Genomic DNA, 12,744 nt, shown 5'->3' on the forward strand with positions numbered 1-12,744 from the left:
ACATATATCTTTCCCCTCCAGTCTTTTTACTGAAGTGAGCTTTCATGCCAATTAAACTAAACCTGGTTTCTTGGGCTCTCACCAAAAGACCTTTTTTCAGGAACAAAGCAGCATTGAATTGGTGACCAAGAAGACTACACTGGTCTGTGCTCAGACACAATTTATTTTATGTATAAATTTACTACAATTTGGAAACAGTTCTGTTTCTGAAACCTTCACTAAACTGCTCTTAGAAGAAGCATCTTTCCTCCACTGCACTGAAAGAATAAGCCAAAGCAATGCCCGAGCCTGAGATAAAGTTTACCTAGCCCTGGATATCAGATCACTAAGCAACTCAATCTTATAGGCCTGAGACAAAAAGAATATTCCTCTCATACTATTCAAAAGAAACATTTTCAGCAATAACACAGTATCCCTCAGTGAGATACCATATTCAGTGCTAGCTGTCAGGCAGGAATATGACAGGAAAGAAGGGCTTAAAAAAAATGCAGTAACAACTCTAGATACATCAACAAAACCCCTGGATCCATTCTTTAGATTATCAACCCAGAATACCTTCTACAAATAGGAACATAAGCACCTGTACTACTACTGCTAGTACTAGATCAAACCCTTTCCCACTCTTTCTGCAATTGTCTGTCACACCAGTGTTTAAGGATTCAAACAACTGAAGTGTTACCTTGTGATATCATCAAAAACCCCATAACCACTCTTCTTATCCATTGTCCACTGTCCAATGAACATACTGGGAGAGGAAGAGGTCAGCTTCCCACTGCGCAACAGACCATGGCCGTGACGCATATTATCCTGAAAACACCCTTCATAAACTTCACCGGTAGCATAGCTATAATGAAAAAAAGAGTAAGATTCCCATAATCTGCCCCCCCCCCCCGCCTTTTTTGCCCCATCAAATCTTCCTCTTTTCAAAACAACAATGCAGCCACACCAAGCAAAAACTATAATTAAAGGATATTTGGGATGTCAGCAAACTTTTTATGTTTTTGAATTTGATGTTTTGTTTTAAAGCTAACCTCTCCCCACCAAACAAGGATATTAGAGGTTATATTTATCCCTCTGAAAAAAGAGTATAATGAATTATTGGGAAGTGTTAGCAACACTGTAATAGATATTAACAACAGAACACACTATGAGTACAATAGCGAACAATCCACCAAAAATCAAAGCAGAAAATAAACCAAGCTAACTATAATAACGAGTCTGAAATGCAACTAGAAGACTACATACAGGGATACAGAGGCTTTGTAAGAGAACTGTGTGCCAGAGCATGAGCCCCGCTCTCCTCTCTGCAATGAGGGCAACGCAAGTGCTATGTTACCTGTAGACTCCATGCCCGCACATTTTGCCTTCCTTCCAGTATCCCACATAATGGTCATCCTTATTCAAGGCTTTGTTTGGCACTCTGTATTCACCATATCTGTCAGTGCACAGAAATGGAACATAAGCAGCCGTAATACAAATGCATTTCATAAAAAAGACATCACATTCGTTCTAAAATCAGCATGCTCTATATTATTTTAATGCATCTCTAACTACAACAGCTACAGCTTTATTTAAGGAGCAAAAGCAGGAATTTCAGCATCACTAGACCAATTTAGTCTGTACTGCTTTTCTTGTTTGATTTTGGTACGTTCTTGTATGTGTTTCCCTCTCTACCACACAGCAGTGTTCTTCTCAGCTTTGTAAATGCTACAAGTCTTCTCACATCCTAGGTCTACCTTTGCTGTCTTCAAGTCTTGGTAACTCAGATGTACCTTTATTCCATGGAATTGAGAACATATCACTATAAAGAACATTAAAACAAAACAAAAAAAAAGTAAAGATGCTAGCCTCCGATCATGCTCAAGAAGTTGTACAGAATGGTTCATATTTTCAATATGCCTGAGCAGACAACTTATTTGCTGGTTTTGATCTTGTGAAGAGATTAAAATCCAGTTACGAAGATTCTCCTGAGAGCACATCTACCCCAACAACATATTACTATTGCTGAGTGTTGAGAAAACAGCATGCATGCTGAAATATAAGTACACGCATTTGATAGTCACAGCGATTATTGAAAAAATACCAACGCATTTAATTCCTGTTGTGAATTTGTTTGCAATATTTCCATCTCCAACAACCCCCAAATCACTATGGTTAATTAATTACACTTACTGGTTATAAATGACCAAAGTTCTAATCTGGTTTTGTAGTTTGACATTAGCTCGACATAGCTAAGGTGCATTTTAAAAATGATGGAAGCCTGACCACATTTCGGCTTCCTCTCCAATTCAAAACTTTGAAAATACAGCTGGAAACCAAGAGGACCATAATATTATTTCTCAACTGTTTTACTACTCTCTCCCTCCATCCTGCACCTGATTACCTCAGTTTCAGTTTTTATAAAATAACAAGTTTTTAATCACACAGTTACAGAGTCTGTTGGGAAGGCAGTGAGCATACCTGTGGATAAATGAGGTTATCTAAGTATCAACATATAGAAAACTCTTAACATACATAACCCTGAGTAAATGAGACTCACTCCAAAACCTTTATTTAAAAGGACTTAGAGTCTTCTTATAATCTTCATAATAGTCTATAACAAAAGGTGTTCTTTGACTTCTATCTCTGTAAGTACTGGGAGATCTTACCCATCCTCCAGCCCAGTCCGGAAAGTCCCAGAGTACATTCTTCCATCAGCCCACTTTAAGGTCCCTCTGGAAAATATACAAAGTCATACACATGTACCAGATAATTAATTCACTTAACAATTCCCAACTAACATCTGTAAATAAGCCTGCTTATTGATGCAGCAACCACCTCACTTTTTTTTTCCAAGCATTACGTTCAAATGCTTTTACCTGCCGTGTGGTTTTCCTGAAAGCCATCTCCCATCATAAACAGCATCTTTAAATCGAGAGTCCTTATAGAAGGTGTATTTGGCACTGCGAGAAATAGGAGGTTCCTGTCTTGAAACGTTCCCACCAGCTCCATACAGAAATAAGTCAGAAGTCCCTCTAAGGGCCTGATCCACTGCTTGGCTTATTGCCCTCAGCCACTTTGTCTGAAACAGAGTTTTAACCACAGAATTTAGCTAACAACTGTCTTAACTGTATTTGCTGTAGAGGAGAGATTCAATGCAATCTCCTTTGTGCTCTGCAGTACAGCATTGGAAGCTGTAGCACTGCTACAGTCAAGCACTGGTCTAACCTGCATATCAAGTTGTAGGAATATTTAATTCTTGGTAAATACTTAATGAGTACTTCTTATTTGGTTTTACAGCAGGAGAAAAATTCATTCATATCACTGAAGCCATGAAAAAGTTGTTGATATACCTACCTTTTCCTGTGGCGTGGAAGAAAGCAGAACAAACTGTTCTTCTGGTGTTGTAATCTTCAATCCATTCCTACATTTGGGGGGGAGGGTTGTTGTATTTTAGTCTAATGAAATGTCATCCCAAAATAAGGCAAGGTTTCTTAGAGTATGAATATTTCATCTCCCTTCTCCCAACCCAACTAGCATTCACTTGAATATTAAGTCATCACTAAAGAGAAGCAGAAAAGACTACTGGCTCACCTCTTAATTCTACCTTATTCTTTTTTTTTAATTATTATTATTATTTATTTTTTTCTACACACAAATACAATAAAAGCTTTCTAAAAGAAGAAAAAAGGGGTATACATGATTGCATCCATCCCATTCTGCTCCTTGTTTACAGTAATTTGTTAGAAAACCTTCATCCTCCCACACAAGACATCTGATTATTTCAGCATCACAATCAATAATACTCACACATTACCAGATTCTTCTGAAAGAGCTTCTACCCACAGCGTGGACAAGGAGAAAATATGGTGTGTTGAAAACTGCAGGCAAGGAAAAGGGAAACTTCACTGAGTACCGACTGATCCATTACCCTCGCCCCAAGCTTTTTCTGCACTGTTTTTTTTCCTTTGAGGACTGAAGAAAACTGAGTTTTACAGGCTCTTTGTTTGCACCTTCCTCCTGGAAACAGCTAAAAGAAACCATGCCAATAGTAATCAAATGTCTAAATATAACATTGGAACATGAAAAAAGATACCACTTACTGTTCAAACAGTATTGCAATGAATGCCGCAAAACCTTACCTTCACTGTAAGAAAAACAGGTCATGTTATTTGAAAGAGAAAAAGCTTTGCTCGTGGATACGTGTTGGCTTACCTGAGCGTGCACCAGAGCATCATTAAAGAGGATGAACCAGTTTACAGAGAATCTTCCAGCATGCTGTAGGGACAACCCCCTGTTGCTGCTTTCACAGATTAAACGCCGGTCTGGCTTCCGCAAGGAATCCTACAGGTAAGGGTTAAAGATCAAGTTACAGAAGCTGACTTCTCACCAACTGTAATTTAAGGTCAGTGGTAATTGTCTGTCATAGTAACCTTTCACAGGCCAAACCTTTCTAAAATTAGAATACTACAACAACAACACAAGGCATAAAAATGGGAACTACAGATAAGTAGCATCAATAATGGACACAGGATAACATTAACAGCAAGATATACCACCTACTAATTACTAACGGACTGAACTGTAATCATACCGTCATTTTCCCAGGAAAGGTCTTCCAGAAGCCAAGTGTGTATTCTGCTTCTTTTCTTTTTCTGCTAAGAAGGACAGCAAGGCTCTCATAACAAGAACTAGAATCCTGTAGTTTCTGGTATTCTGGAGATGCCTATAGGGTACAAGGCAAGGCAGAGCTAAGACAGTTTTGGAGCACACCTATCAACAACACTAACCAAGTTGCAACACAACAGCTCATTTTGTTAAATTAGCACCGAGTGTATGACAGCTGGTCTGGTTAATAAAATAACAGTGTAAGCTATTTTCTTGGTCATGTGCTGGGAGTTTAAGTCACATGAGTTCCATGAATGCTAACAGCAGACTGATTAACATACAACTACATGATTTACTTTCTTACAGCTTAACAAAATGTAGCATAGTGCTAATAATTTTAGGAAGAATACTTTAAATAACTAATTGGGATGAATGTACAAGTAGCTCTTGTTCCTGGTTAAGTCATCTCTTCTTTCAAAAGAATGCAGTTACATCTAAATGGATAGTAAAAGTCTACTTAATATTTACACAGTATGTTTAGTAGTGTTAAAGCCAAGAACTGCTATGCTAATGATGCCAGATGGAACTGAAAAGCAGTAGGCAAACATCAAAATAATGTATTTGCAATTAAGTGCTCAAGCATACCAACAAGTTCTGGCAGGGTAACAAGTTTCTGCCTGTCATGTGATCTGTGCAAGTACAGTTTAAGAATGTGCTAGTAAATATGCATGATCTTTCCCTGCAGCAAATCTAAGTCCGAGGTAGCTTCACTGAGGGCTAAGCTACCTCTAATCATGTGGCGTCTGCTTTACACTGTTACTTCCTAGCCATAAGTTTCATGTGCATATTTATTCAGATACAGATACCAAAGACAGCTTACCACTTCAAAACACGTGGCAAGCTTTAGCAAAGTTCTTGCATAATTATGAAGCCGTCCAAATGGCATGAAAAACAGAGCATTCAGAACTTCCACTAGCTGCAGATTTTCCTCATTCTTCTCAGACAGCTTCTGTAACAGCTCCTGGTTTTTACTCAAGAAGTCTCTAAATGATAGGGCCATTAGGGAACAGAGGGAGAAAAGAAGAAAGACACTAAAACATCAGTGATGTTTTACATCCATGAGCACTGACACAAGCGCAGAATGCCCTTTTTTGGATTTTCATACAGAAACAGGAATTATAAAGGCAAAATGCATGCTGCTTATTAACCTATTCCCAATTTAATTTAAGGAAATAATGATATACAATCATGTCGCTTCCTACCAACTTCTACAGAGCTTCTACTCTCACAAGCTCTGTCATTACACTGCTTAAAGAAAGCTGACTAAGTTGCCCCACTCGGAAAGTAACTAACTGCCTTTTTCTCTTTTGACACTCGATCAGTAAAAGAGCTAAAACAGATGGAATGACTTCCCCATTACCACTGAAGTAGTGATTTTCTAGAACTGTTGACTCATACAAGAGGGCCTGAATGAATTTTAACTTTGTTCCAGTGCACTTTCCTAGATATATCCAGATAATCTCTTCCCCACCCGTTGTTCAAGGAAACTGACCAGTTTTTCCCCTAACTAGAAAAATTACATCCTACCTCAAAGAAAGGCAGGAAATCTGTTCAATCCTCAGTCTGATTTCCAAGAGGGAGAACTAATCTAGTTCAGAGAAGAAGAGGGAAATGATTCTGAAGACAATGCATTAGTATACAAAACCAGGATTTCTTCATTAAAATGAAAACAAACCTACTTTTCCCTCTCCTTCACCACATCTGTGTGCACACATGCTAGCACATGACATATCTGCATTAATTCACATCCAGCTGGGATGCATTTGAACCACAAGCTCCAAGAATCAGATGAAACTGAGAAAGCAAGTCCCAGGGACAAAGAACCAGATCAGAGAATCGCACAGCAGGGTCCCTAAGAATTGTACATGATTGACTCAATGCATGAAATGGCACCTTACTAATGTACCTTGTCTCAGCCTGTGAACAATATTGAAGAACTCTCTTGTTCAACAAACATTACAGAGAAAGTTCTTTATAGAGAAAACTACTTCTTAGTTGTAAATTTAAACCAAGTTAACCGCTTGGATAGCTTGCATTTCTGAAGTGCTTTTAGATCCTTACATGGAGGTCTCTCCATAGAAAAGTGTCAAATAACAGATTCGTAACATTAAATGTACATATGCTTATGTACCTCTATACAATATGTATATATACAAATAACTTCCTACTGAAGCTAGCCATCACTTTTTTTTTTTTTTTTTTTTTTAAATTGGGGCTACTCCTAACATGTTCATGTTGTGGAATATCCATAAAAGGCTGACATCATTAGCCATTGATGGAGACAATATTCCTTTGGAAAAAAGGAAAAATCATTATTGAAGATACACTTGACTTCCCTTTCCAAGTTAGAGGACAAAACTTCTAAGACATCTCCTCCCTGAAAGTTTCAGAATCTGAAAAAAATATTATTCACCTAGTGAGACCCCAGTTACAATAGAAGCTGTGATAGTAACAGTGACAACTGATGCAAATAATTCAGTATGTGTAATTTCAGGATCCAGAACTTTGCAGGGCTAATTATAAATATGCTTACACATGATCTCTGATTTCTTACAGTTCACCCTAAGTATTTTATTCTAATGTGGAAAGGTTCTGAAAGTCTCTGCAGTGGGACTTTGTATTTAATCATTGGCACTAGTCCTCAGGTGCAGATGATTCCTTGTACTAGATACCCTGATATTTCAAAGAACTTCCAATACCATTGCTTATGCTACATTTGAAGTGCTCCATAAACAGGAAGGAATGAAAGCTGGTAACTCCTCTGACCTTTGAAAATTTGCACTGCAGCAGTTTCTTCACAGCACTAGCATGAAAACATACTTTATCATTACTCTCCTAGGCAAAAATACTATTTGAGAAAAAGCTCTACTCTTAGATCTAAAAGCGTAATTCCTTACTCACACTTAAGAACACGTATACATGAACAAAAGCATCCCTGAGAGGCACAGAAGATATATGTGCAGAGATTTTATTTTTGCATAATTTCTGAGAGCTTCCATGAACTTAAAGAATTCATGCTAAACTGAATTTACAATATCTACTGTCACTAATTCTTATAGAAGTGTGCTATTCTGTATTTTGTAGACAGCAGGATTTGAAAGAAGAAAATACTGACAAACACTGAATAGATTATAAAAAAATAGCCTCAAGACTAAGCTTTCCAAGAATTATCTGAAACCTATTTAGGCCTCTTTCAATGAATTTACAATCATGTATGTTGTGTTTGTTTTTTTTTTTCCTTCCTCCCTCCACACATTCAAGATAAAGCAATTGAACTGATTCATCAGTATTTTAGTCCAAATCTTAATCACAATTGAGGGGGATCGATATTTCTCTTCTGATAGAAAATGAGTTAGTGTATTTAAGTATGCTGAAGCTAAGTCACTGCACATTCATTACTATATACATACACACACTTCTTTAAAACACATTTCTTCACTAGTTGATCGAAAACTCCAGATAATGGTAAAGGTTTGCTTACATGGCTGGCTTTGCAAGGAGTGTAAATCCTCCCATTACCAGGAAATTTGTTACTGAAGTACAATACCTAAAATGATAAAGAAAAAGAATGTTCTTAGTTCAAAACTGATGCTTTCCTGGAAATGGCAAATAGTATAAATTCTAACTGCATACCAATAAGATCTGTATTAACTACTGTACAAGTCATCAAAATCATCATAGAATGGCTTGGGTTGGAAGGGACCTTAAATATTACCTAGTTCCAAACCCCCTGCCAAGTGCAGGGACACCTCCTACTAGACCAGGTTGTCCAAGGCCCCATCCCGCCTCGTCTTGAACACCTCCAGGGATGGGGCATCCACACCTTTTCTGGGCAACCTGTTTAAGCATCTCACAGCTCTTGAAATAAATAATTTTCTCTTAACATCTCATCTAAAGCTCCACTCTTCTGGTTTAAAACTATTCTCCTTTGTTCCCCCAAGGTCTAGTATCTGGATGTTTCTCGAGTATTTTATGTTACCAGAACACTGAGTATTCACTTTTCATATGGAGGATAGGCATTATCATTCTTGCTGGTGCTATTACACTGCTGTTGCCATTAGCGTAACACATAAGAATTACGATGCAACAGAAACTTGAATTTGTTTGTTTGTTTTCCCAAGATCTGGGCATGTACAGAATAGGCCATCTGTTCCAATAGTTTAATACTGCTAACTTCTAATTATATTAAAGACGGGAATTTCTTCTTCCTGCTATTCACCATTCTCTCTTTCACTTCTCCCCTACCAAAAAAGAAAATTATTTAACAATTTGACCATCTAGACATGGTTCCGTGCAACCTGCTTTAGATGGTCCTGCTTGAGTAGGAAGGTGGACCAGAAGACCTCCAGTCTTTTCTTCCTTCCCTTTTAAAAACACCGTTCAGCCAAGGGCAGAAATCTCAGTTTAACCCAATTAACAGGTAATACTTAAGTGGCTTCTAGGTATTCAGGTGAAAAGAAAAACTGAAGTCAGAGTATGGAAGAAATACATGGTCACAATTATGAACAAATGATTTGATCAACAGAGGCAAAAGCTTCTTTCAGGGTAATATGACAAAAGTTTATCACTGATCCAATAAGAGTGATAACTTGTGTTAAAATAAAAGTGCAACTAGCTGCACATTCCAAATACTACTGCACAACAGGTGAAGCTTATGAGTTTATGATTGTGACATTTTGCTCCCTTAGGGGTTTTCGGTTATCTAGTAAAACTACATTCAGATAGGACATGTTTAGACTCTTCCCTCCATTAAACCAATATTTTTCAAAAAGCCTGTAAATACGAGGTATGAGATTTCTGCTAGATTTAGATGAAGTTATCTAGCAGTTACTGAAGTTACTATGGAGAAAAATAGCAAATATTCTAAGTCTTCCTCTGCCTGAGAAATTAAGCTATTAAAATAATAACCAGGATACTTTGGACCAAAGTTTAAGCACTAACACCGCTGTCTTCTAGGTGAAAGGTGTGATGCTAGCTATTTAGCAGATACCAGCACAGAATTGTTCTTCTGGGAACAATTTTTTAGTTAATGACTTTTGAAAAGACATTTTGTAACCACAGTAAATCTCCAAAGGTATTTTTACTTACTGATCTACCAATAGCAACTCTATTACATTATATTAAAGATCCTCAACTGAAGTAACAAACACGTCAGTCTTTACATTTATATGCAGCAATCAAAGAAGTGTTTTTACAGAATTTTACATTAGGAAGGCTGAAACTGTCCAGTATGTTCCACTGGCAATGAGTTCATATAGCTTAACTACAAAATTAGTCTGTGTAAAACTGCATACATTTTAAATTGCAAGAACATAACTTGCACGATCATTTATGTAGCTTTCCTTATGATCTACTTTCTCCTAATTCAGGGCTTGCTGTAGTCAGTAGATTAAGCCTACAGACACTCAAGATGAGGAAGTTGGATACTTGCTCTGTGTAACTATCCAAAAACAGACTTGAATGCTTCAGGATGGCCAAACTCCTGGCTTCTTTTACTCCATGAAGAAAGCTACTTAAAGAAGCTCCATGTTGACCGATGAGATAGCATAGCTTGCTGAACCTGCTTGCCATTTCCTGCAACAACTGGATTGTATTTGCGTTGCCCAAATTATCTGTAACAGACCAGACAGTGATTTAGCTTACTTTACCAAAGAATTGCACCCATTAATAAAACAGAATTACCCCAGTGAGTTGTTTGGATGTTTTACTGGCCATTTCAATTCAATGATTTTAGACTACAAGTAAAAATATCTTGGCTTTAACTTAAACATAGGCAATGACTTAAATCTCTTACAAAGTTGATAACAGAATATAAGGGAAATAATATCAAATAAAATATAAAAATAAGTTCTTACCTAAACCTAGAAGAGGTCTAAGAACCTGAGATTTGATCTCACTCAGTCTGAAATAAAACCTTCGCTCTGTAGAAGCTAACTCATGCAAACTGGCAATATATCCCATTATGTTTTTGTCTACCAAGACCAAACAGTTTTCACCACCAGCTATCACATTGCTTATGTATCCTATCTGAAAAACAAACAAACAAAAAGCAGCTTAAAAATTGAAAGTAAAAATAGTAAAGATTAGGATCATACAGAATAAAAGATATCTTTTTTTGTGCCAAGTGTCACTGTAGGTTGTTAATACTTAATATCAAGCACTCCGTTCAATGTTGGGTTAATACAAGATTAATAAAGTAGGAAGAACATTTAGAGTCAATGCTGTTCATTATGTTAGTACTGACATCCTGAAAAAACAAAGACCATCTTGTAAGGCAATTCAATCATTGCTTGTTCAAGAGGAAGTTTAGTCACTTTTAGAAAATAAACCTGCATCAACTATGTTGTCATCAACATAATATCACATCACCTATTTTTCCTTTAATTAGGAAGGAAGATTAATAAGTGTTTAATACACCATCTGCACTCTGAAATGCAGTCCTTTCTCAATGTGGAAAATATCAGTTTATTAGTAAGAGCAATATTACAGCATTATTAAACTGGACTAATACCAATACCTACACTAACACCACTTTTAGCTCACAGCTGTTGGAAATAATTCTTCTCTGAAGCCAGCATGAGTGTGTCTAATGCACTGTGGCTCCTCACTAATTCTAGTTCAGATGCCACACCATAAGGTTATTCAGACCTAGAGGATCCTTCAGAAACACCGAACCATCAGTGTTCAACAAGCAATCCATAGGCCAATTTTGATATGCAAGAGCCACCTAGACAATATACTAGAATTGTCTAACAACAGTCTTATAAGTAGGAATAAAAGTGTGCATGCATGCACATACGCATGGAGCCAGTATATAAATCCCCATCCTCCTCAAAACCTCTCTCCAATTGCTATTCTGCTAGACATAGGGAAGTAGAAATGAGACCCAGAACAGGTGAAACAGAAGAGCTGCTTTCTACCCAAACTATCTCCTTTTGCCACCTTAAACTCAAGTTGGTCTGAATCATACAAAGAGACTAGAAGACACACAGACTACATGCTCCCTCACCTCAAGCCAACTTTGCGATAGCTACAGTAATATTCAGCTTAGTGATGGGAACTGCATAGAATCACCCCCTCTCTCCCATAAACATTTTAATGCCTTTGCTCAGTTTCCCCTTTACAGCCATGATAAAGACTGATGCTGGGGAAGCAGACTGTGCAGAACTCAGAGGTACCTTCTACCCACTCACAAATAAAATACATATGAAGCAGAGTGGCAAAGAGCACACAGTGCCTCCAATCACTTAACAGGAAAATGAAGAGCAATAGAACCAACAAATAAACACATGAAGATAGTGGTGAAAACTGAGCACGATATGAGGGTGCACTTCTGCAACATGCACACATGACAGGAAATGAATTAGACACCCCAGAAACACCACCTCACTTCCCAAGCACAGGGAAAGACCAGGGAACATAATAATACTAATTAAGACTCCTCTGCCGCTATGAGTCGCGCTCCTGATTTGACTGCTAAGAATCAGTCACCTTACTTGACACCCATAAAGCTGGCTGAACAACCGGCACTGAGCTATTTCCCAAAAATATCAGTATGCATTGCAGTAACTTAAAGGAAATACAACTCACCTTACTACAAGAGAGTAACAGAACTGGACTCTTAGTAGAGTTACTTTCAGACAAATTATTTTCAGTTTTTGTCTCTTGGCCACTGTAATATAATCCAGGCTGGAAGTCTTCCTCATCTGCTAAGAAGAGAGAATAATCTGGTCCTGCTGCTGTACTCCAAACACCATCACCACACACCTAAAATTCATGAGGAAGAAGACATTAGAAGTCACCACTTGAAACTGAAAGATGACGGAAGAGGAGACTACCTAAAGTTTCTAGACAGATACAGAAGTAATACACCTGACAACAAGCAAATGTGTTAGAGTAGCTGATAATTTTTCAAAAATGTCTTGTCACAAATACAATTCCTGTACTCCACTGAAAGTAATCTCCTTCCAGTTTTCTTTCTAATGGCTAATTTTTTGCCTTTAAATTATAAGCCGGTTTTATTTTTAAGTAGGCATCAGGTAAGTTTGATGAAAGTAAGGACACTGTACTTTCCTCTTCATATCGAGGAATTTCAGA

General features: G+C 37.5%; 1 protein-coding gene across 2 annotated transcripts in view; it reads right to left on the bottom strand.

Moving 5' to 3' along the window:
- Positions 1–12,744, bottom strand: part of ALS2 (alsin Rho guanine nucleotide exchange factor ALS2) — a 39,264-nt gene that overhangs the window by 14,260 nt on the left and 12,260 nt on the right. For both annotated transcript variants that reach the window (XM_084289578.1, XM_084289577.1), the window contains exons 9-21: positions 12,238–12,414; positions 10,503–10,674; positions 10,079–10,259; positions 8,129–8,194; positions 5,468–5,630; positions 4,574–4,705; positions 4,195–4,323; positions 3,790–3,860; positions 3,337–3,403; positions 2,859–3,061; positions 2,649–2,714; positions 1,337–1,435; positions 680–844 (exon numbers count right to left, since the gene is read on the bottom strand). In XM_084289578.1, the coding sequence (XP_084145704.1) occupies positions 680–844; positions 1,337–1,435; positions 2,649–2,714; positions 2,859–3,061; positions 3,337–3,403; positions 3,790–3,860; positions 4,195–4,323; positions 4,574–4,705; positions 5,468–5,630; positions 8,129–8,194; positions 10,079–10,259; positions 10,503–10,674; positions 12,238–12,414 (1,691 nt within the window). The remainder of the gene's footprint in view (positions 1–679; positions 845–1,336; positions 1,436–2,648; positions 2,715–2,858; positions 3,062–3,336; positions 3,404–3,789; positions 3,861–4,194; positions 4,324–4,573; positions 4,706–5,467; positions 5,631–8,128; positions 8,195–10,078; positions 10,260–10,502; positions 10,675–12,237; positions 12,415–12,744) is intronic.

Source organism: Netta rufina, assembly GCF_964035555.1.
Source record: "Netta rufina genome assembly, chromosome: 6".
Lineage (NCBI taxonomy): Eukaryota > Metazoa > Chordata > Aves > Anseriformes > Anatidae > Netta > Netta rufina.